Source organism: Haplochromis burtoni, unplaced genomic scaffold (genome assembly GCF_018398535.1).
Source record: "Haplochromis burtoni strain Fernald_Lab_line unplaced genomic scaffold, NCSU_Asbu1 Contig_122, whole genome shotgun sequence".
NCBI classification, from domain to species: domain Eukaryota; kingdom Metazoa; phylum Chordata; class Actinopteri; order Cichliformes; family Cichlidae; genus Haplochromis; species Haplochromis burtoni.
In genome coordinates, this window is record NW_024582483.1 from 381,186 (window position 1) to 406,599 (window position 25,414).

A 25,414-nucleotide genomic window follows, 5' to 3' on the forward strand; every position below is an offset into this window, starting at 1 on the left:
AAAAAAATTATTTATTTATTTTTAGCCTTGTCGATATTCTTTTACAGTTGCTCTGTGAACTTACCAATTTGTGTGTGTTTTGTGCCTTCTTAGGTGGAGGGGGTTGGGTCCACTCTGTCTCTTTTTCAGCTTCTGGTAACCGTCTGGCCTGGGTCAGCCATGACAGTACTGTCACAGTGGTGGACAGCTCTAAGACTGCCAGGTATGTTTAGTTGTTACCTGTATTCTTCTAAAATGCACATGGTTTACTCATTCTTTATATAAGAAGTCAGAATTAAAGCTGACTTCTTATATAAATATATATATAATTATATACACAATTATATATAATGGTGTCGCCTGATAGATGTTGGGTCTGAATGTCAGCACATCTCGTGAAATTAGAGTTGTCTCCGCACCTGATTGTGGGATTTGACAGATTCACTAACAGCGATTATGCAAAAAATGCAAATGTAAAAAAAACAACAACAATCATCTCAAGTGAGTAAGTTACAGAAAATAATGCAGGGGGTAAAAACACAATTTGCACTTTGAATTCTTAACATTGACCACAAAAGGGCAAATGTTGTGGCCATTAAAGCAAACTGAGTAAAGAGATTACCATTGTTGCATAATCATAAAGCAGTTAGTGAAGTGAATCCATCCCAATCTCATCTGAAACAAAACCCTTTTCATTCATTTAAAATTATCCCACACTCATCATGTTGCCAAAGGTACCCATCCCATATTTTTCTTTAATGTATATGATTTTTTTTTCTTTAGCTACAATTAATTTTGGGGTGTTTTAAACTATAGTATTCAGTAGCCTGTGCCTGTGTTCTCTTTATCTTTTTAAGTGCAATCGAATCAGCCACTCGGACCATATTAATTAATTTTGTTTGTGTTTAGTCCTTCACAGCTGAAGACGGAGTTCCTTCCTCTGCTCAGTGTCATTTTTATTTCAGAGAACAGTCTAGTAGCTGCGGTAAGAATAAAGCATATGGTGGCTGCATGTTCCTTTGCACAGATTTCTAGTGATCCAGGAGCGCTGTAGTAACTCTGCTGTCTCCCTCCTCAGGGTCACGACTGTTGTCCGATGCTGTTCCGTTGCGACGACGGTGGAGCGCTGACATTTGTGACAAAGCTCGACCTCCCCAAGCAGAGCATCCAGAGGAACATCTCTGCCATGGAGCGCTTCAGGAACATGGACAAGAGAGCCACCACTGAGGACCGCAACACTGCCCTGGACACACTGCACCAGAACAGCATCACGTAGGTCACCCAGAAAACTAATGCACACATGGGTAATGCAAACATTTTAATGGTAATTTTGGAGACTATATGCTATGGTGCAGTTGAATTATATTATGAATCATATTCATTTTAACCAACACCCCATCTCCAAACTTTAGCCTGTACAAAACACAGATGGGTTTTAATGTTGGGCTCTAGTATTTTAGTTCATCAATACTAGCTTGCTGGTAAATGAGCACTTAGTGTTGAATCAATGCTGTTAGGCATCACATGTTTGAGAAAACAGATGATTTTAGGCATCCACTTCTATTATTATTATTATTATTATTTCTATTCTTTATACATAAAAACAGGTTTTGCAACAACCTTACATACTCTGTTTGAAAAGTATATACAGTAGTCTGTGGTAATGTGCACACTTCATGTGGTTCTAGTGAGCAATCAGACATTGTGCAGACAAAATTTGGATGAGCCGTAGACACATGACTCATCACTCAAAGTAAAATGCAGAGCCATAAGCAGCTGATTTCAATTAATTCTCAGGTGATCTCTGGTGTCAGATCTGCTTAGCTTTACGTGTTTTCAAACAGGAAGCGTTTCAATCTCTAGGTCACAGGTCAGAAGTTTTATTTATGTAGTGCTTTTATTGTTTTAAGGTGTAGTTTGGCATTGCAACACTCAAATGTGACCAAGAGGACTGGCAGTAATTAGCTGATATTTTGCAATATATTCTGAGAAACAAGTTTGTTTGCTTTCTTCAGTGTGATAAGATCATTCATGTTACTTTGGAAGTACAGTAAGAGCTCCAGACTTCAGTTTTGTTTTTGTTTTCCTCTAAAGAGTTTACTGCTGCAAAACTTGTAGGTCAAGTCAAAGATCAGCATCTTGAATGCTGTCGTAGCAATGTTTGCACAGAATGGAATCTACTCAATCGTAATTTGCTAACACGCCTCAGCCTGTTAGCAGGGAGTGAATGTGGTGAAAGCAGGGACTCAAAGAAAAACAGGGAAACAAGAGACACGCAAAAATATGTGCGAAGAAAGGCAGGTCCGATTTATATTTGAATATTGCACACAGTGTGAAATTGTGTCTGGTAAAGAGGTGTAAAACAACCAGGAAAAAATGATTAAAAGCACCTACTGAATCTTATATGTGATATTTCAGCCACACCCACAGACTTCCCAAAGCCTTTTTGTCACCACTACCATTTAACTAGCAGCAGATAAGCATTTTAGCAAATTTCCCACCAAGATCACAACGATAACAAGAAAGGCTTGTCAACATCATCACCTGTGTGTTTGTTTCTTAGCCAAGTGTCTATCTATGAGGGAGACAAAAGGGATTGTCGCAAGTTCTGCACCACAGGTATCGATGGAGCAATGACCATTTGGGACTTCAAGGTAAAAATGCACAGAAACAGTGTTCTGTTTTTTGTGAGTTAACTTTTTCTGAGTCTTCCATCACTAACTCTCTGTCATGTGTTTTCCTCCTCAGAGTCTAGAAGCTTCTATCCAGGGTCTCCGCATTATGTGAAGAAACCTTTTGAATGAATGGAGAGACGCTGCGGCCTCACTTCTCCCCCTTTTCCTCCCCTGCCCTCACCCCTCTTGCCCCTTTTCCGTCTCACCCCGGCCCTCCCTCCACTCCCGCCACGCAGCCAGTAACATACATACTTTATCGAGTGTCTGCTGAAGCACTGATCAGACCATAACACACTCTTGTGAGTGTGTGCTTAAACTCACTCACACACATACACTCACTACACACGCTGAGCTGACGTGTGACTTCACTGTTGATTTTTTTTTTCCCCCCCATTTTGTTTGTTTTTAAACGAAGGTTAACCAGGTGTCAAAGTGGGAAGGTCCTCTGACACGTATTAGACGTGACGTGAAATGTGTGTTTTTATGTTCTCTAACCTCCTGTACCAAAAGTTGAACACTAAAAGGTGCATTTTATCCAAAATCAGACTGTATTCCACCTCAGGCTAACCTTAACATGCTCTCGGAATATCAACATTTAGTAGACCAAAAGTAGACGTTTTACTGGAGGATAGTTCGTATTCTTCAGCAGGCGAATTTGCTTTCACTAGGACCCGGGGTTACTGATATTCTGAGTACATGTTGCGTGTTGGCTTTTGGGAGTTGTACAGAATCTGATGGTGGAGAGAGAAAGCAGCTGTCTGAATTCTGTGTGGAGTGACAGCTGGCCAACACTAGGCTCTGTAGCTCCTACACTAAAACCACACAAGATGGAGGATTTCTATGTAACTGACCATGAGTAGACATGAAATAAAGATGAAATACATTTACAGTACTCAACTCAAATGACTGTGCTCTTCCTTTGTGTATGTGGACAGATGGTAGTTTGTGTGTCAAATTACAATATGTAATCCATATTTCTGCTTGTCATAGGTTAGTGAAGGCCCAGCTAAATGCAAATCTTGGAGTTTCTGAAAAATTCTGGAACATTGTTTCTCTGTGCGGATTTTTAGTAAACAAGGTTATATCTTCTTTCTGTGTCGGCGTCACCGCAGTGATTTTTAGCTCATTTAGCCGAAGGACAGACGAACAAGTTGGGCATCCCTCCACAGTTCACTAAGATTGCTACTCCTAGAGTATTCAGGTTTTACTGAAAAGTGTACGCATCGATCGCCTATTGGGTCTTTACTTAAACTGTGCTGAAGGTTTATATTTGGTCCTTTCACCAGTTTCACAGGAATCAACTTCTCATCCTAGTATTTTAGTGAAACAGGATTGAGTTGTCCTGGATATGACTGTTTTCAAGACTCCTTGAATCTTCTGTGGATTTTTAATTCTCATTATTGTATTCAGTGCAACAATACAATCAAACCAACCAATACAATCAAATTTATCGCTTTCTTCCCCCATACTTTACCTGTTACAGTGAGCTGCAAATTGTGAAGAATCATGAGTGGGATGACGTAGTACGCCGCTAACATTCTGGGATGTGAACGCACTGAATAGTGGGTGTTATCGTGGGTCATCTTTTTCATTGTCTTTGTTGGCACTTCAAGATGACCAGATGAGATAGAAATGAAAACCTACAGCTTCCCGAAGCTGGTGCAAAAGTAAATAATGCTTCTAAGATTTCAAAAAAATCAAAGAAATATCTTTAACCTCAAAGGACCTGATGTCCACATATGTGGACATCACATTTTGGGTTGTCTAGACCACAATGCTAAATATTGCTCTACAAGGGCCTGATATCCACTTACGAGTAATGTTCCCTCTAATTTTTCACGTGTCTGAGCAAACTCCCTGAGCGGTCCCTTGGACCACTGTGAGCAACATTAGACGTGTGCACTGTGGTCACGCCAGCATCGAATCCATCCAAGTTACATGGTTTATTAAAATAATCAAATTACAGCATTTACATTTATGTTAGACTACTTTTAATTAACTGCTTTAGCCCACTTACAATGAAAATTAAAAAAAAATCTTGTTCATGACCTGTGTAGCATGTTAACACTATTGGAAGTAAAAATAACTTGAACTCCAATTTTGAAAACACAATTTCTTTTCTTTTTTTTATATATAAAGCTCATGACTTGTATGTATAGTCTGTGGTCTGGTAGAGAGCGCTGTAACTCTCGTCTGCAAAATACAGTATATAATGACCAATGTTGGGCAATTAATATATAGTACTTTAAAAAAGTAACTGAGTTATGCAAACAACGTTTTTTGCAGCTGTTTACCTAAAAATGCAGCCAAGGCGTTTTTTTAAATAAACATTTCAAACTATTTACAGAACAATCAGCTGTTCTGCATCAAATCTGATGCCACACAAATTATTTGTGCCACTCCAAAAAAAATTTCTGTCCACTATGAGATAAAGGAGAACAACAGCCTGATACCTGCAGGCCTGACAGCAGGAGATGTATCACTGCTGTAACACCTGTAACATTCAGCAGTCGCCTCATTGTTCTGACACACACAACAAAACTATTGACTACACTACACACTAACTACACAAGATTTGCGCTAAACGTCTCAAATCTCTCACATCTCAAAACACGCCGTCACCCAAACTGTCACTCCTAAACTTCCCCCCTCCCTAAACAACTAAATGCCATGTTTTGATTGGTCGACATGGTACATTTTTCGACCAATTGGAAAGCGGTGGGGAGTGTTTGTTTTGCTCACAGCGGGGCTTTCGAGCGTTTTCCTTATAAAACGCCGTTTTTACCTTTCTTCCTGCAGTAAATATAAACAACGAAGTATTCAGGAAGAAAACCAAACATTGCAGATATTTTTATCATAACTCTGGTTTTACGTGGCCGTATCAACACAATTTAAAAACTGGTATAAAGTCCACACTTTTCTGTCCTGCTCACATCTCCAATGGTTGTACACGTTGTCATTAACGTGGCTTCACTCCACATCAGCCACGCCGCTTTGCTAGCTAAAACACCGGTGTCGGCACATAAGGACGCTGTCATAGCCTGTCAACGACGTTGATTAGCTGCGTATATACGAATGTGAATCGCATTATTGGCTGGACTATGGGATAAGGTGGCATCGTTCTAATCCCATACGGGAGCAGCCAGTCACTCACTGACTAACACTGCAAAACAGAATTGTTAAAGTTTTAATTTTAATTTCAATTCAGGTTAGATTTTTTTTGTGCGCAACGCAGATTTTCTGTGCGCAGAGACCGTGCCAGCAGTGCGCAATTGCGCACGCGCGCAGCTTAGAGGGAACATTGCTTACGAGGACATTATACTCCCAATCTTCTATTGAAATTTAAAACTAATGTCGTCACATGTGGATATCAGGACCTTCTAGAGTAAAATCAGGTAAAAAGATAATTCTTTGTTTTTACATTTATCAGGTCCCAATCAGTCCAAATAGCAAAGAGAAATTAAAAATGCATGCCATGAAAGAGTTCAGGTCTTAGGAGGTTAAAGAAGGCTTCACCTGCTTCCTCATTCGCAAGGGGTCAACACGTTTTGTTTTTTTGAAACCCTTGAAAGTCTCAACCATGAAATAATTTCCAGAAAATGGACATTTTTGAGCCTTCTGACAATTTAAATTGTAAACCATTCAGTTACATGTGAGTCACACTGATAATATAGAGGTCTGTGCCAAATATGATGTGCTTGGTGTTAACAAGGAATTTGTGTCTCCTTCCAAGATCATGTTAATGGGTGTTTCACTCGTTAGGTGAAACTACTACCACTGTGGATCTTTAAAATATCCTTTTTACTTTCCACACATACTCACACATAATCAGTCTAACTGTAATTGTACAAGCAATTTGTTAAACGAGTTGACAGTATTTTGGCAGTATTTGAAGTCATTAAAGTCCCAAAATTAAAAAGGAAAATAATACACTGTTTCCCAATAAAGGTTGGGAAATTAAATGAAGTGTCTTATGAGTGTGTGTGAGATTTAGGCCCATTTGAAGTTCCTTAACTCCAAATTGGAAACAAAAGTACCTGTGAACAGAGCAGCTCACCCGTATAAAACAAGTAAGCAGCACGGCATGAAACTCAGTCTTAACCTTAGCTTCAAGGCTCTCACTAACTGCCAGTTTTATGCTTTTCCTTTTAATCCCAAATGGAAATTATGAGGAGTAAGGAAAATCTGCTGCTGCCAAGAAAAAAGTGATTAAGGCAACGTGCTTCTTTAAAAGCTTGAAAGAAACGCTTTGACATAGCAGTTAAAGTCTAATGAATAGATGAAGTAGTAGTCCAGTCAGTGTTCAAAGAAACATTGACTGGACTTACAGTAAAAAAAGATTTCAGATCTATAAACGCAACAACAAGAGCTCCAGTGGTTTCCACACACACTGTTTGCAAGTGATTGTGCAATAAAAATCAAATTAACTTGTTTTCATATCTAAATGTTTGAGGTTGCACTGCAGTGATGCAACCGGGTAAAACTAGTTGGCGGTTAATCATAACAAGAAGATAAATGAAGAACAGGACACATAATGTAACTGGTAGACAAATAATAGCAAATCCAGTGTAGAGCCAACCCCTTTCTCCTCCTGATGCCACCCTCTCCTCCCTGCAGATTCCTCCCTCTTCTTTCACTTCCTCCTTTTTCTTTATGCAGACAGCCCCGTACGCCCCTCCCCCTTCTTTTCCGTGTCTTTCATGCTTTTCTTTTCCTTTTTTTTTTTTTGCTTCCCCCCTCAGATTCAGCCTCCTCCTTTGTGCATAACATTGTATTGTGTTTATGCCCCTCCCTCTTTTACTACTTTTAACACTTTTTTTCTGTTCCTGTTTAATAATGTTAAAGTTCAATTAAAGAAAAAGTACAGTTTTGGTCCCCCTTCTCTCACATTTCTCACGCCACGCCCATGATTTCTTTATTTCCACCCTCAGAACTGAAAAACCTGCAGAAACTTCCTGCCTGTCTCCCCTCTCTGAGCTTCACTGTACCCTCCTCCACTTCCCCCTCTGACCTCTCCTCCCCTCTCTCTCTTCAGCTCAGCTTCTCTCTCTTCCTGCACTCACTCTGTCGTTGGCGTTCGCGTTGACTGGCCAGAGTCCGCGAGCTGAACACCCTCCACTTTATTTGATCCGCTACTTTCCTCTGCTTTCTCTGCTCTTTTTTTTTTAAAAACTCTCTCCCATCTCTTCAGCTCACCCATTCATCTCTGTCCTGCCGTCGGGGGTAAGTAGCCTAGAAAATGTTTAACAGTTGACTGAGTGTGCTTAGGCACTCACTCACACACCCACCCACCCACCCACACACACATATTTGAGTATAATGCATTTTCTGCAAAGAAATATCCAAAGCGTGCTACAGGCAATCGTGCTTCCCACACATTTGTGTTTTAGTGTTTGTAAAGTATCTGATAGAAATGAGAGAAATTTGATTTTTTTCCCCTGGTTTCTTCCTCCAATGGTTGAGTGTCTTTTTCTCTTTTTTTGTGGGGATGTCCGTTACCTTGGACCTGCATAGTTTCTGTCATTCCTCTGAAAGTCTGGATTTCATTAACACGCTCTGAGTGAGATAAGTTTAGCGTGTTTCACCCACAAATGGAGTTTAAGTCAGTTCATTACGTATCAAACACTTTGGATCATTTCACGGTTTCATTCAATAAAAAGACTTTTACATTTCTTCGTGTACTTCAACACTTCCTGCTTTCAACATGAAATGCAACTTCTGTTTTTTTTTTAAAGACTTGACAGCCCACCAGCCTCTGGTTCCTCTCCTACTACTTCCTGATCTCCTTCTAACATCTGATTGGTCATGGCGTACCACAGCTTCCTGCTGGAACCAATTAGCTGCCATGCCTGGAACAAAGATCGATCCCGTAAGTCTGCCCGCCCTCTCTGATTGGTCACTCTTTTGCTCTTCAGTGACTTCCAGTGGTCTCATCTTTGAGCTGAGCACAACATCATGGGTGCATATTGCTCTGACTACAGTCTGTGACAGATGGTGTAATAGCCCAAGGTTTGCGACTGGCTCCCAGGTGGGAGAAGGTATTTCCTGTTTCCTGTAACAGTGGCGGCGGCGTCTGTAGGCCTCTCTGAGTGGTTCTTACACTCCGTTAGCTGGAGGAAACCAGAGCCTTATATGGATGTTTTTCATCAGTGCTTTGGTTTCTGGGCAAAGCGGATGTAAGAGACGCTTTAACCAGGCTGTTCGAGTTTCACTCAGGTTTGCAAAATGAACAGTTTAGTCATTCTGTGAAAAAAAAAAATGCACACCGAAGTAAGCCACACTGCTGTTCTAGGACAAACACTGCTTCACTGACTCATCTGCTGACTAAAACATGCAGCCTTTGCTACAACGTTACAAAAAACAAAGGTCGCAGGTCTTGTGCGCCTTCTATTTAAAGATGCTGTGTGTCTGTGTGCTGCCTCCAGGCTCATACATATAGTGTTTTTTTTTTTTATTTCTCTCTTCTCATGTGCCCACTCAGCTCTTCTGTGTTATTCCCCACTGAGCAGCCCGCTGTAAAGCTTCTCATGTCAGTCACGCTGTACTTTGTCCATGATGAATATTGTGTTCGTACGGTTGACCATCTGTGCTGATATGGTTTGAAACACAAACTTCTTTGTTTCCGCCACAGAGATTGCCCTGTGTCCCAACAACCACGAGGTCCACATCTATAAGAAAGATGGGACCAAGTGGACCAAAATCCATGAGCTGAAGGAACACAACGGGCAGGTGACAGGTGAGACACAGCAACAATAAAACTAGTTAGGGACTTTCTGACATTGCCTTATTTCCCAAAGGGTCGGATCCGCATGTTTGTTTGGTCTTGGAAGCAGCACTGGCTTGAGACCAACTGAAGTTTGGTTTGCATGTAAGACGAACGTGTTAACCCCTAAACCTCAGAGCCACTACTCAAGTTCACCAATTCTGAAAGTGAAAATACAAGATTTTGTAGAATACTTTAGGTTTTTCTGTGACATCGAGCACAAGTTTCCATCATTTTTTGGGATCTGCCTAAATCGATATCAAGGAAACGGCCATCCAGCTTTCCAGTATTGCTAAATCTGTGGTTTCCTTATCCAGTGGTACAAAATAAATCAAGCTGTAGGAACATTTCCCTACCTCTATGTGATTATTAATGCTCATATTGCTTAATGTCAAGCATCAGATCAGCCATTCCCAAAGTCAAGAGTGCTGCGGCCTCCTTAAAAACCAGGAAATACCACAATCTTTAATCTTTAGTCTAATCAAAATACAAGAGGAAGTGATGTACTTCCTTGAAAATTTTATTCAAAAAACACAAAGAACACAGGCTGTTGTCTATAAATTGCTAATGCTACCCAGTCATATAGAAAGCATTTAGGCTAATGTGTGACCCACCTGCTACTGGAACACAAACTTCAAAACAAGAGCAGATAAATATATATAAATGTACATACTTGTGAGTAATTTTTACGTGAATTTCTGGTGTAACTGCAGCCCACCTGCAGTACCTCCACACTCCACCAGGGGCGACTTAGATTAGCAGAGGTGACAGCTAGCACATAGCTACCAGCTAACACCTGCCCCTATCAAAGTGCCCATGCCCATAATAATGGATTACTTTAAGCTTTAACACAAACTAAGTAAGTGAGTTATATGAAAGGTGCGGCTCAATACTTTTGTTGTAGTGTATGCTCCTTCTACTGAGACTTCACTGGTTTCACAATTTCCTGTCATTGTCTTAAGCTACTCTAATCAGCTGCTGGCTATGTAGATTGCCAGTAAGTATAAAGACATCAAAGTAGATCCCAGTCACTGCACAGTTACTTTTATCTCTTTGAAGATAAAGAAAAAAGACTCTATAGATTTTTAGCCAATTATTTATTTTGGATGCATTTGAGACGTTGATAATAGCAGAGCTCTTCTTCCTTTTCTGCCTATTTGATGTAATATAGAGAAGTGAGTGGAAATGTGTTCCTGAGAGTTTTTAAAAAAAAAATCTCGCAGGTATCGATTGGGCTCCGGAAAGTAATCGCATAGTTACCTGTGGCGCGGACCGTAACGCCTACGTGTGGACCCTGAAAGAGGGAACGTGGAAGCCCACCCTGGTCATCCTCAGGATCAACCGTGCCGCTCGCTGTGTGAAATGGTCACCTAAAGAGAACAAATTTGCTGTTGGCAGCGGCTCTCGTCTCATCTCCGTCTGCTATTTTGAGCAGGAAAACGACTGGTGAGCGAATTCACTAATATACGCAGAAAGCTTTATTTGAATACTAAGAAGCGTCCTTGGAGAGAGTTTAGCAACCATCTCTTGTTATCTGCAGGTGGGTGTGTAAGCACATTAAGAAGCCGATCCGCTCTACAATCCTGAGTTTGGACTGGCACCCCAACAACGCCCTGCTGGCTGCTGGATCCTGCGATTTCAAATGCAGGTATGTCACAGACAGACTTAGCTTTCAGCTTTATTAAAATTAAAGCTTCGTGTGCAGCCTAACACTGACGCTACTCCTAGATATATAAAAAAGGAAAATCCTCATACAGTCCATGATATATGGCATGTGGGTTTCAAAATAACAATATATCTCCACCCTCACTCTCACAGAGTGTTTTCAGCCTACATAAAGGAGGTGGAGGAGAAGCCTGGGCCCACTCCCTGGGGTAGCAAGATGCCCTTTGGGGAGTTGCTCTTTGAGTCCGGAGGGTCTCCAGCAGCAGCTCAGACTTCAGGAGGAAGCGGCGGCTGGGTGCACAGCGTGTGCTTCTCACACTCTGGCAACCGCCTGGCCTGGACCTCCCATGACTCAACTCTTTGTGTGTCCGAGGGCGGCAAGAACGGCACGTAAGTGAAGGCAGAGCAGTGTAGCTGGGCGTGTTGTATGTTTACATTGCTTTGTGTGCTCCACTCTGACTTTTTGCTACAACTTCCACAGGTTGACCAGTCTCAGCTCGGAGACACTTCCTCTGCTGTGTGTCACCTTCATTACTGAGAACAGCTTGGTAGCAGCTGTGAGTATTCATTTATTCAGCACACACAACAGTTCCTTTAATTTAATTTAAAGTAATTTTATAATTTTATATCCCAAACTTTTCTGGCCCAGTGTCTCCATATAAATAATGTAAATAAATGAATAAATAGCGCTTTCTGGCTACAGCCAGAAAGCGCTATTTATTCTAGCATCCAGAATAACAAACAAGAGTCTAGTCTCTCATATTTCCAACCTGATATTGTAATATCTTCTTTTGTATGTCTTTTCCTCCAGGGCCATGATTGTTACCCGGTGCTGTTTGTGTATGACGGTGCCAAAGGCAGCTTGACATTTGGTGGCAAACTGGATGTTCCTAAGCAGGCGGCCCAAAAGGGCATCAGCGCCAGGGAGCGCTTTCAGAACCTGGACCGTCGAGCCTCGGAGACCCAGAACACCGACAAGGACCTGAACACTCTCCACAAGAACAGCATCAGGTCAGGAGAAAACAAATGCTTCGTATCCATGAAAATTAAAACCCCCAAAAAGCGAGTGGTGATGTGTGGTTGGGTATGAGAGGGGATTTGGTTAAAGTGATATTTTTTTTTAAATACAGCTATGAAAACCCTAAAACAAATGATATGTTACTACTTGGCTTTCTCACGTCTCAAACAATATTTCAGCCAAATCTCTGTGCTGGAAGGAGGAAGAAACCAGTGCACCAAATTCTGCACCACTGGTATGGATGGAGGAATGGGCATTTGGGATGTCAAGGTAACACACAGACAGACACAGACGTGCAGGATTGCCAGGTATTGACTACCACAGTGATTTCACATGTCTGTCAATGTCTTTTCAGTCTCTGGAGTCTGCCATGAAGGACTTGAAGATAGTCTAAACTGAAGTTTACATTTCTCCGACCAAAGTTGCTCCCGGAGTTATGGAGAAAAACTGCTGCCTTATTACCCAAAGCTTCTTGGCCTTATTTTAATCAGGTATATTTTTTATATATGCAGGTTCAACGAGCAGACTTCAGTTCAAACAGTGTTTGCGATCTCTCTGAAGCTTTATGCTGAGCTTGTTACATTCAGTGCTGTATACAGAGGGACTGACCACATGTCTGCAAACGGTACTTAATGACTTAGATTAGAGCTCAGCCTGAGCTGACTGCTTAAAGCAGGCATTTTCTATTAATCAGAATGAAATGCTGCAATAATTGTTAAACGCTTATGCTGGTCATAATATGCATTTAATAAAAGATTACTGTTAAAGTGCTCAGTAGAATCTGGTTCGTGTGTGTGTGTGTGTTTACGTCTGTTTAAATCTGGATTAAGGACTTTGAACCTTTCAGCTCATTGTTTATTTGTCTGTACAGATGGACAACTTAAGTTCAAAGTTCGAACACTTACAGTTTTAACTGAGAAAAGTTGCTGTCTCGTGTGACGCAGATGAGATAATTTTTTTCTAACCTGGGGAAAAGCTAATATTTTGTATAAAAACAATGTTGTAATGTAATATATTATTCCATTTTTATAAAATTTACATCCTAAAACGTACTGGTTAGATAACATAATGCTTAAAATTAACGAACACAAGTTTGAAAAACCCGCCATGAGTACAAAACAGCAATTTTACAACTTCTTGGTGTTATATATCAGACAGTTTGGCGATGCCCTGCTATACTCACGTTTCATTAAAGCAATCAATTCGTTAACCTCTTCAGACCAAATGTCTTATCTCACCGAGTCTTTCAGTTAAAGCGAACAGCAAGAATTCCTGTTGCTGCTGTCGTGCCTGTAAACTGTAGGTCGAATCAGGTGGACAGAAACGTGGGATTATTACATCTGTAATGTTGAGTTTACCCATCCCTACTACTTTCAAACCCCACTGTCTAAGAGTAATGAACATTTGTATGTGAGACACAGGATCAACATGACTCCACATACTCCTGTATTCAGTCCCGGTTCTTTAAAAGCACTGATGGGTTTTCAGCCAAATGCACATCTCCTCATCCACTGCAGTGTCTCACGTGATAGATCGATGCTATTAGATTGTTAATACAGGTACAATACTGTCTAAGCTGTTGCCGTTGTAGCTGCTCATCGATTGATGGGAAAACATCCTGCTGCACAAACTTACAAGTGTGTTTTGGTCTTGTTGATGTTTAAAAAAAATCGAATCAAATACTTTTTTATCTTCCTCTATAGTGCTCAAACTCTTAATTTTTTTTAAATTAACTGTGACATGAAACTCCCAGGTGTCAGCAGTGAATATTTAGCAATTAACCATACAATATATATTTATAATTAATAGTTTTCCAATAGATCAGGTGGAACAAAAAGTATCCCTCTGAGTAAAATAAAAAAAGCCAAAAACAGAGGACACCTATCAGCTATCAGACCTCCTGCCTTTTCCTAAGTTCAAGCGACCTGCCAAGGTCAGGTTTGAAATGATAAAATAGTCAAGACTGAAGCATCAAAGGGGGAGATATTCTGACCTGTAATGTATGTAAGGGGCTGCCAGTAAATAAATAGATAACTGAAAAACGTGTCAGTGTGAGGAGCTATTTCTGCCCCACTTGGTTCCTGTAGCATATCTCATTAATTCCCCCACAGAAACAGAAAATTACATAAATGAGATGTTTTTATAATTACATTCAGATTTTGTAATTAAAATCTTGTATATTCAAGATATCTGGTTCTTTATTAAAAAGCGACAGTCCACATATTAGCAGCAAAAGTCTCTATGTGTCTTAAGGAACACTGAAGACCCAGCCAGATGACATCACAGTGACGTCACGGGGTTATATTGTTCATACCTGGTAAAACGCCGCGCAGACTAGGAGCCGTAGCTGAGTGTCACTTTAAATAATCCTTCTCTGACTCGATAATTAGATGCGTTAACGTCGTCGCCTTATTACATAATACCAGTCCCTGAGAGCGCGCCTGCGCCTCCACCTAGAGACCAAAGCAGGAACTGCAGGCACGACTTGCCTCTGAATCAGCCCCTCATCACAGAATGATGTGGCAGCCTTCAGTGATGAAGAACAGCCCCCCTCACCGAGTCGTGATGAGGTGAACCGGCGGGGAGAGAGAGAGAAAGACAGAGAGAGAGAAAGAGCGAGCAAGCATCAGCACCGACTGAGACTCATCCCCTCGTCCCCCCACTGACGCCCACACTTCCGGACTGGACCCTCTGGAGGCGGCTGGGTCGGGATGCATGCGTCTCCCAGTGCTGCTTGAGATGTGGATAAGACGACGACGGTGAAAAGGCGACGTGCTCGTTACCTTCCATTAAACCTCCTCGCTGCAGATCTGAACGCTGAACTAATCAATTATCGGCGGCCAACTCGCCCATCACTCACAGGGGGATTCAGGCTTTGGCCACACTGTCTGTCTGCCGTCAACTGTTGCCTATTTCCTCTGTAAATGAATCTTGTAAGGTGGGTGAGCTCATTCAATATACGGTTAGAGACTGGAGATGAACAGAAAGGCTGCTTTTTGGTAGTGATGATGATGAGGTCCAGGATGCTCATTGGGAACCAGCTGTAAATAACTATTTTCTGCATGTCTCATAATTAGTGATGTATCTTTTTCAAATTTCTATATTCAAGCTTAGGATTTCTTTTATTTCTTATTTTATTTTAAGAAAACACACAACCTGCCACTTCCCCCTCCTCTTCATCTTGCTACTTCTTCCTTTTTCCTCTTTCCCTGTGATCTTTGTGACACAGAGGAAAAGCCACCCCCTCCTCTTCCTCAGCCTTTTCAACTTTATTTAATATCTGGCACACAGAAGCCAACTGGATCTAGGCTGAGGCTGTCCCGAGGACAAACGAAGTAGACCAATGTTGCAACTCAGAATTATTTTCATTCTCAGCTCATGCTCTGCTAATCTGCTGACTGCTTTTATGCTATGAATCAGCTGATCATCTGTTCTGTTCGCTGTCCATTACAACTTCCACACTCTGAGTTATATGTTTAGTGGTCTTGTTTTTAGCTCCAAACCCAACCAAACTGAATTGATGTTAAAAAAAATGCTTCCAACATAGAGTCATAGGTATATATAGAGAGATACTTTATTATTATTATTATTTGCTTCAAAAAATAGGCCAACTGAGGCAATTGTGGGAGTAGTATTTGTTCCATCTCGGGAGCAGAGACTGTAATTCCCACAGCTCACACATGAAGTCATGTGTGCCACATTATGGGCTGAGGCGAAATTATCATGCTGCTTCTTTTAATCAGATATGATGTCAGTTGTCTTTTATGAGTACATCACAGCTAAATATATTTTTTAGCTGCTTCACAATGCAGGGCACTTTAAGGAAGCGTGTGGTGGTTACTTTTGTTATGTAACATTTCTAGATTCATTTATTCATTCAAGCGCTGTCGAACATGTACCCGTCACAACTTCCTGCCACAGGACCCGGGCTGGCTTTTTCTAAGGAAACACCAAAACGATTAAATGATTCAATCAAGACGTCAGAGGAGCCTTAACAAAAAAAACCCAGAATGAAATTTCCAGTGGTTTATCTTCACAGCTGTGACTAACTGCAGCTTCTCTATGTTGTGTATCAGTTTAAAAAAGAAATGTTTTTGGCCTTTGGATGTATTAGCGTGACAAGACGGGGGGTAATCTCAAAAGTTTTGAAATAGCTGATAGATCATATTTTCCCAGCTTTTTGCAGTTAGGTTTACTAGGATATATAGCTTAAATGATCAGATTTAAATCACCATTGTGGTTCTTTAATCTATATACTGTCTAATTTAATCCAAGACCTGTTTGATTTACAGTGCTATAACAAAGAAAAACAGTTATATGGCAACTGTTTTCAGCAGTGTGTGGATGTTAACTTTATTATAGATATACATGATAGCACAAAGACCTATGAAGTAAAGCAGTGTTAATTCATGTCCGGTGTTAACTGGACCGAGGTCTTCACGGTTCATTTAGACCACAGAGACGCAGAGATGTCACGGGGTTTCCACAGCTCTGCTCTGCCCCATGAGTGTGTCCCTCTGCCTGGCCTCTGGCCTGCTAATTATCAGCCAGCTTGATAAAGTCATTAATGACCTGACCAGGCCTGCTGGGCCTGGCACTGACACACACTTGTATGTGTGCGCACTACAGAGAGTAAGCCAGACAGTGTGAGGCCAGTGTTGGATACAGGGTGGGGAAGTCTTTTATTTGGGACAAGACGGTGTTTCTGGGCTGGGCCGGTTAGTATTAATAGCTCCTAATGAGTGTCACTCTGAAAAACAAAGCAGCAAATGGAGGAGAAAGGGAAGTGAAAGGTGCTGCCATCCTTTTTACATCATCTTTCTTTAGTTCTCCTTGTGTATATATGTTCATGAAGGATCATGAATGTCTTATCAGCATTTTGACAACAACCATGCATATACCCACAGCTGTGATATTCCTCTTTTTAGATTATTTAGAAGTATTGTTTCTGCAGCCGCATGCATGCACAGCTCCTCAGATAGACAGCATAATTAGCTGTTGGGGGCATTTCATAAAAACAAATGGATTCTTTGAGGTTCTGAGCGGTATTCCCTTTCCTTCTTTTTCATGTCTTACGACTTACAACATGTGGATGTGCACATGCTTACATTTTGTGTGTCTGCAAAGACGTCATTTGCCTTCCCTGCATGTTAATTTCATCATTGGGAAGCAGAGAGGAGCCATGGTGGGGGAACGGGAGAGGGAGGAGGAAAGAGAGGCGAAGAAAGAAAGATGAAAGCAGCGAGGAGTTTTCTATTGTAGGGAAGAGGGGAGGACAATCCCTGCCTGTGGTTTCCATGACAACAGTGACATCACTGTCAGGGTGCTACCTCCTGAACTGTTTGAGTTTCTGTACTGAGTGTTCGCAATCAAACGAACAGATCGGAGTGTGCGTGTGTATGTGAGAAAATGTGGGCATGGTTGTATGTGTGAGCCGTTTCTGAAAGAGATCAAACCTCTGCTTCAGTCGCTCTGTGGCTACCCACTGTTGCCAGGCAACGGCAGTCATGGTAACAAGTTGAAGCATGTAGTAGCGTTGCTAAGCGAAACAAGAGGGTGGGGTGGATTGTTAGCATTGAGATACAAGTGGGTTTAAATATCATACACAGTAAATATGGTCTGCAGCTTAATTCTACAAAGTCCTATTAAAGTGGACCCATTACTCTTGTTATATAAATTCTGTTGCAATGCCAGATGCTCATTACAAACATGGACAAAGCCTCAAATAATTACATTAGTGTATGTACAACAAATGTTGGCCAATAGCTCAGGCTTCAGACTGATTTTTTTTACCCTTGATTTTGTATCATGTCAGTGAGAGTAGATAACCTAATTTGATCATCCTGACGCACTCCCAGGCTTGGCTGTTAGACTCAAAGCCCCGCCCACCTGTTGTTCAAACCTTGTGAGGAGCAGTCAATTAGAAAACAGTTGGCGTAAAGCGAGAACAGCTTGTTTCAGTCAAAGGATGAGTTAAGTGTAAGGAAAAAAGGAACATATTGAAATATGGATTATGCAAAGAGTCCAATTTTATTTTATTTTTTTAAACTGACCTTTAAGCAAGCAACATGTGCTCCATAAACCCCAGTAACATCCGAGGTATATTTCAAAACAACACCTAACAGCTTAAACTGAAATACCCATTTCTATAGAATACATATTTCATTAAATATTGCCATAAATTCAGACTGAGAATTTTTTGGAGTGTGTGTGTGAAATTTTTTTAATGCCAAATTACATGTACTGTTTCTGTTATATTATTTATAAAGGAAAGAGTAAAGTTAATGAGTAAATAATTACAAAACAGCAATATTGCTTAAAATTCAAATTTTGCATATTTGCATAAATGACCACTAAGTCTGAACAGATCCATTTGTATGATGGAGACCTTTGGCTTCGGTTAATGAGCGACCCAGTTTGTATGTATTTTTAAGTGTAGATGTTAAGATGATGAAGCATTTAAAATAGCAAATGTGAAATGTGTCATTTGCATAAATGCTGCTGCCTGTAATAAAAAGAAAGGTAGCACTTTATAGTACAGCTCAGTAATAACATGATAATAGTGGTGTAATAATCAAAAATTTGTAACGCACAGTTAAAAAAACTGTCCAAAGAGCTGCACAAAACAATAAAAACTTCAAAAATAATAGTACAAGATCACAAATTTAAATGTGCCCACAATACAAAATAACCACCACCAGTTTCAGATTATGAACCCAAGAATACCATGAAATACAGCTATGTTTTCAGATTTAAAGACGGCAATAATTGGAGCACTTGCAATGAACACAGGAAGCTGGTTCCACGATGATGGATGCAACTGAGAAAGTCCTTCCATCTGTTTGAGCCCAGAACAGAGAACACGAAGTCAGAGCTTGTCACTATATCTAAGAAAAGAGGGATTGTGTGAAGGTAAATAAGAGAAATCATATAGGTGAGTGCCTGACCAGTGAGAGCTTTAAAAACTATTTATACATCTTGAATTTAATTCTTAAATGGAAAGGGACAAAATGTAGTGAAGCCATTATGGGAATGATATGATCTAATTTCTTAGCACCAGTTAAGTCTAGATGCAGCATTTTGAAGTAACTGGAGGCAAGATAGAAACTTCTAAAGGAGACCACAATACAGCAAATTATAACAACAGGCAACAGGCTTGAATTACTTTTTCTGTGTAAGGATTAAATAGAAAATATTTGAAATATTTGACGATAAAGCTCTGTTTTGACAACAGATGACAATTTGTTTGTTAAAACGTAGCTCAGGATCCAGATTCTTCACATGAGACTTAACACAGAGAGAGAGGGGACACAGTTTATAAGGAAGAGAAAAAGAACCTCCCAATTTATAGGAACTAAGAATGAATGAATTAGCTCTTGATTTCCATTAAGGATTCAAGAAGAGGAGTTATAGAGCCAGGAAAAGTGAACCCAAAACAGACACTTGGGGGACTCCGTAAAGAACAGGAGTGAACTCAGGAGACAGGAAAGGAAGGCTCTGTGTTTAAGATGGGAATTAAATTGTTTCAAAGCTATAACTTTAATACCTGGCTTTAAATCCAGACTGGACAGGTCCCAGAAGGCCAGTGGAATTTAAAAAGAGTAATAACTGGGAGCAAACTACCTTGCTGTGTGAAAAAGGAGATAATAACCACATAATACTAACCTTCATGCATATAATTAGAAGATAATATACAATAGCCTATTGATGAGCAATGGGAAATTATCATTTTAATACACACAGGTTATCAAACTGTTAACAACATTTTACTGTGTTGTCACTAACTGGAATTATCACCACATCATTACCACCCTAGTTATTACACTATTATATAAATTTCAGCTAAGTATTGCACAGTAAAATTGTTAATAAATGTGATCATTTGCAGGTATATGAACAATCGTGTTCCTCCTAACAAGAGATACCAGCCCACCGAATATGAGCATGCTGCCAATTGTGCCACGCATGCGGTAAATGTGCATACACACACACACACACACACACACACACACACACACACACACACACACACACAGAAAGTGATCATTAAACCCAGTGAAAATAAGAAAAATCATCATTACATAACATCAGCAGCATCATGCTCGTGTTTACAGTCAGTCCTGCCTGCCTGCCTCTTTGTGCCTCATGTTTCATTTATGCTATGAATTCATTTAGTTGTGGATAATCCCCAGCCTGCTGGGAAGCTCAGTGTTGCACTTCCAGTCAGAGGACCAATGGGAGCGGCTGTCAGCCTGGGTGTATGGGGCGGGGCTCAGCTCACTCTTCATCATCTCCACCCTCTTCCACACTGTGGCCTGGAAGAAGAGCCACTTACGGTATATACTTATATACACACACCCACATATATACATTGTAGCACAATATCTGTGATGCATTGGATTATTTTAAATATATCATTTTTAATAATGATGTTTCATATCTAAACAGTGTCACTGAGTCGTTTCTGAGCTGTTTCTGCTCCCTCTTCAGGTCTGTGGAGCAGTGTTTTCACATGTGTGACAGGATGGTGATCTATTTCTTCATCGCTGCTTCCTACGCCCCTTGGTAAACAAACTAGCCTGCTAGGCGTGTGTGGGTGTGTGTAAACTGTATATATAAGTAAGTACATTATTCAAATTTTATTTATATAGCTCATTTCAACACTTGTGGTACAAGGGGCTCTGAATATGAATAAACACACAAAAGATGATTAAAATCAACATAACAGCAACAGACATAACACAGAACCCCCAACAACCACCACCACCTGCACATATTACAGATAGCAAATAGTGTTTCCAATAACTGGCACTCAGAGAGTGTTTGTTGAGCTAACTGCAAGGAAACTAATCCTCAGTCTGGGTCCGTTGTGAGAAAATCTATGCACCCTCCTGTTGTCAGTCATGATTAAGTTACATAGACTGTAAATAAAAGATGACATTATTATTATCTCCCCCCCCCCTTCTTTTCTTTTTAATCAAATGTGACAAGCAAGTGGATCTGACTTAAAATTGGTGTTAACGGTGAAAACTGCTCTACGCGGTTTACAAAGCGTCCATTAGTTCTGATTGGATTTCATGTCATCAGAAGATTTTCATTTTCATCTCATTTTTATTTGGAGGCAAAAGTGTCAATACGTTTTAGCCTGGTTTTTGTCCTGTTTTGTGTTTCTGTTTTGTTTAGTTATTATCTTGTTTTTATAAGGGTGGCTGTAGCTCAGGCGGTAGAGCAGGTCATCTACTGATCGGAAGGTTGGTGGTTCGATTCCTGGCTTCCCCTAGTCTGCATGCCAAATATCCTTGGGCAAGATACTAACCCCAAATTGCTCTCCGATGCATCCATCGGAGTATGAGTGTGTGAATGCTACTTAGAAAGCACTAAGAAACAATGTGCTTGGGTGAATGCACAAGTTGTGTAAAGCGCTTTGAGTGCTCAGAAGAGTAGAAAAGCGCTATATAAGATCCATTTACCATAAGAAAAAAAAGGTTGGTGGTGAAAATTATTGGTCAGCGAAATTAACACTGCAAACTTAGGATCTTATCAGTGACAAGTTAGCCAAAGCATATCCTGTTTTATGAGCTGATTGGAATAATAGTTTAAAAAATAAACATCATGCTGTATTTTAAAAGATCTGCAATTAGAAGATGAATCCATGAGATTTCGTCATGCATTGTCAAAGGTATGTGCCTTTTTTGACGTGACGCTGTGCGCCACGTTATTGTTTACATGACATTAATTTCTAAAATAGTGGATATAGACAAACTACCATTGCTGTTACTCTGACTATCTGCAGTTTTACTGCAGTTTTACGTGTGTATATGTAAGTATACACACGTAAAACAGCAATTACTGTCCCTCCATTTAGAAAGACAGAGGCGTTCGAAGTTCACTCGGGCGCCTCTACATTCAACACAGACACTGTCACAACCCAAATCCCAACGTCGGTTTTGAATAAATTTACTTTTTTGAAAAATTTTAATTTATGTACGCTATATGCATTTTGTTCATTCCTAAGTTGTGATTCTATACCAATCAAAATACTGTCTTTAGTAATTAACATTTGAAATGCTGAAGGCGTTTCAAAATTAGCTGCTTTTCCAGCAAAACAAAAACTTTACTGAAGTACTTAAGGTTTTGTAAGGGTACAAAACCCTGTTTAGTCTTTCCCTCCCTTTTACTTTTAGCGTTTACATGTGGACAGAGATATTTTTTCAAAACTGCACGTGTAGATGGCATTTTTTTTTGATTGATTGATTGATTGATTGATTGATTGATTGATTGATTGATTGATTGATTGATTGATTGATTGATTGATTATTTAAACAGGCTAAACCTGCGAGAGCTGGGTCCCTGGGCGTGTCACATGCGCTGGTTAGTTTGGGTCATGGCGTCTTTTGGAACCACCTACGTCTTCTTCTTCCATGAGAGGTCTGCTCACATATTTATTTTCTTAGTATGTCAAATATTTAAACTTCTTTTAAAATTGATTAAGCTTTTTCCAAGCTGTTATTAAGATTGCCTAACTTTACGCTCAGTAACACCCATGCTCAGTAACCCATTGCTGTCGTAGGTATAAGCTCATGGAGTTGATCTGCTACACAGTGATGGGAGTTTTTCCTGCCCTGGTCATCCTCTCAATGGTGAGGCCACTCACATTTTCTGCTGCTTGATTGGGTTTAAAATGACCCATTAAACAGTTTAAAAATAATAAACTTAATGCCTCTTCTCAGCCGGAGCAGTCCGGGTTGTGTGAGCTGCTGGTCGGCGGGGCCTGCTACTGTTTGGGGATAGTCTTCTTCAAAAGTGACGGCATTGTCCCATTCGCTCACGCTATTTGGCACATGTTTGTAGCTATGGGAGCAGCCATACATTACTACGCCATCTGGAAGTACCTCTACGCCCAGCCACCCAACCACCAGGTCCACACCTCCAGATGACATCAGCACTGACCTCACAGGAAGTAACTCCTGTTTTTGAGCGGATACGAGGGGCTGTCCACATTCAGGGGCTGCCTCATGTTGAAGGTGGGGGGATGGGGGTGGGGGGGGGTGGGGGTAAACATGCACTTATCAGTGTGACAGAAACCAAAACTAATGGTGCATTCAGGTCCCTCTCATCAGTTCGAAATGTCTAACATTTCCATGTTTATCACCAAAAAGTTGCCTTCAAGCAGCCAGTGAATGAATGGGTAAAACGGGTCCAAATCCAAATTAAATCTTTTGCATCGTCTTCACACTCCTACTTTTCTAAAAATAGCACCTTTAAAAAGCAATTTAAACTACTTTACTTTTTCTTTGAGGATAAAATAAAATCACATCAGTGTGCTGAAATAGCATAAAATAATGTAATGGAATACAGCACAGTGTGAAACACAAAGAAATACTTTAAGCCCTGTTTTAAGACAACAGTTAATTCATGCAGATCTTGCAATTTTGCTTTGTTTTGCAGGTACTTCTCCTTGTTTAGCTTTGAATCTGGGACAGGAAGTACAGCTGGCCTAGATAATGACTGATGGAGTCAAAGATGTGAGACCTTAATGTGACAGCTTTGATTCAGTCTGAGGCAAAGCCCAGGGTGGAAAATATTCATGAAACACTTCCCCGCTTCTTGGAAAACTCAGAAAAAAACTCATGTGTCTGTATCAGTATTTTATTCATTCAGATCTTCTGCCGTCTGAATTTTAGACAGAAAGTTAATCAACCCTTTTTAATTTAATTCTTACTAACCGATGACCAACTGAATCCAGTTACCTCCAGTGATGCAATACCTCCTGACGTTCTGAGCTGAGAGGGCAATTAAATGCACCATTTAGCGGTTAATTATCACGTTTGGTATACATGAAGGATAAATATGTTGAATCTGAACTTCAAGGCTGGCAGCTCCTGAACTGGGACCCCCCCCTCCCCAAGATCATTTTAGTTTTACACTTCTAACAGTATTTTCCAGGACTTTGGTTTCAGGGGTTAATCACTATTCTCGGAGATTTCTCTCTGTGTCGTGTGCGCCCAGATTTAGTGTGCAGAAGCGGAATTGAGGGCATTGTCTATTTGTCAAGAGGAAGATCACTATTAAAATTGGCAGACTCGACTCATGAGATTAATTTTAGTGTTTTTAGTTTGATTACACTAAGCAGGCTGCAACATCAGTAATTTACTATTCCCAATTCAGAGCTCTAGATAGTATTATTACTGCTATTGTTATTAGATGTGCTATCTACACCATAGTACTCTGTATGATTTTAACAATAGTTGCTTAAGTCGGTGACTTCCTGTGAAGTTTTTTAAACATGATCGTAGAGTTTTTTTCTTTTTTTAAGTTGAACACTCAGATATTTGTAGTTTTAGTCTTGGAGACTTTTACTCGTGTGCTTCCACATATACCAGTCGCCACACTTTCGATTTTTGAGCATAAACACTGAATCCTAATACTGTTGTCGATTAGGTTTAGTACGTGAAGCTACAGTATTTATCAGAGACATACAGTACATGCCGACTTCATCTATATTTTCTTCTGATCTTCTCGTTGTGTTACTCGATCATCTTCTCAGTCTTCATCCTAAACGAATGGAAAACAGCTGATAGCTACAACATGGTTGGAGCTCAAACCACTGTCTGATTCAGCACTGCCAGAAGACTTACTGCCGTTAACCGATAGCACACTACTACCATATATGTATGTTTCACACTTGAAAGGAAACTGAAGCTATAGTATTGTTGAACAATCTGGCCCGATAATAAAGGCATCTCAGGTGCGTGTGTGTGTGTGTGCTCGCGCGTGTGTGCTCGCGTGTGTGTGTTTGCCCAAGTGTTTGTGCCTGTGTGTATCCTATACTATCTGACTACCATGAATCCAAAGCCTCTAACTGGCTGAGTCTATGTTTACACGTGAATGCATGTACCTTGAACACATCAAAATATATCTGAAACATGTATGTATTCTTAGCGTCGAGTTGTACGTGCTGCTTCGTGGTTTAAAGGACGAAGCAGAGTGTGATTAATGTGGCGAGAGGATTTTAAAAGGTCGAAGCAGCTGGTATTTAAGGGTTGTCAAAAAAAACTTTTTCATTATAGTTTCACTGCAGTATGTCGGATCATCTGGGCTTAAAAGTCCAAGGAAGCCACATTAAAAAGGACCGCTGCAGCTGCTATGGTTGTTTGCAGCTCTAAGCAAATAAATGCAAAGCTGTTTTTATTTATTTATTTATTTATTTATATGCTGGCACCTCCCCATACAGCTTCACCTGCTCACTCACAGCTGCCCCAGAAGTTTTCTGCAAGTTTTACATATATGGATTTACATAATAGATAGAAAAGA

General features: G+C 40.4%; 3 protein-coding genes across 4 annotated transcripts in view; all 3 read left to right on the forward strand.

Moving 5' to 3' along the window:
* Positions 1-3,551, forward strand: part of arpc1a (actin related protein 2/3 complex, subunit 1A) — a 6,793-nt gene extending 3,242 nt beyond the window's left edge. For both annotated transcript variants that reach the window (XM_005929308.3, XM_005929309.2), the window contains exons 7-11: positions 94-202; positions 889-964; positions 1,058-1,251; positions 2,543-2,633; positions 2,728-3,551. In XM_005929308.3, the coding sequence (XP_005929370.1) occupies positions 94-202; positions 889-964; positions 1,058-1,251; positions 2,543-2,633; positions 2,728-2,766 (509 nt within the window). In that variant the 3' untranslated portion in view covers positions 2,767-3,551. The remainder of the gene's footprint in view (positions 1-93; positions 203-888; positions 965-1,057; positions 1,252-2,542; positions 2,634-2,727) is intronic.
* Positions 3,552-7,680: 4,129 nt separating this feature from the next.
* Positions 7,681-12,870, forward strand: arpc1b (actin related protein 2/3 complex, subunit 1B). Its single transcript, XM_005929307.3, has 10 exons — positions 7,681-7,877; positions 8,390-8,523; positions 9,286-9,390; positions 10,641-10,863; positions 10,958-11,065; positions 11,236-11,472; positions 11,564-11,639; positions 11,894-12,093; positions 12,280-12,370; positions 12,456-12,870. The coding sequence occupies exons 2-10, from the start codon at positions 8,460-8,462 to the stop codon at positions 12,492-12,494; spliced, it is 1,143 nt and encodes a 380-aa protein (XP_005929369.1). The 5' UTR covers positions 7,681-7,877; positions 8,390-8,459; the 3' UTR covers positions 12,495-12,870.
* Positions 12,871-13,202: 332 nt separating this feature from the next.
* Positions 13,203-23,132, forward strand: LOC102302743 (monocyte to macrophage differentiation factor 2). Its single transcript, XM_042223859.1, has 7 exons — positions 13,203-15,038; positions 19,989-20,070; positions 20,276-20,436; positions 20,591-20,665; positions 22,427-22,528; positions 22,671-22,740; positions 22,831-23,132. Exons 1-7 carry the CDS (start codon positions 15,025-15,027, stop codon positions 23,035-23,037), a joined length of 711 nt encoding a protein of 236 aa, XP_042079793.1. The 5' UTR covers positions 13,203-15,024; the 3' UTR covers positions 23,038-23,132.
* Positions 23,133-25,414: the final 2,282 nt, after the last annotated feature.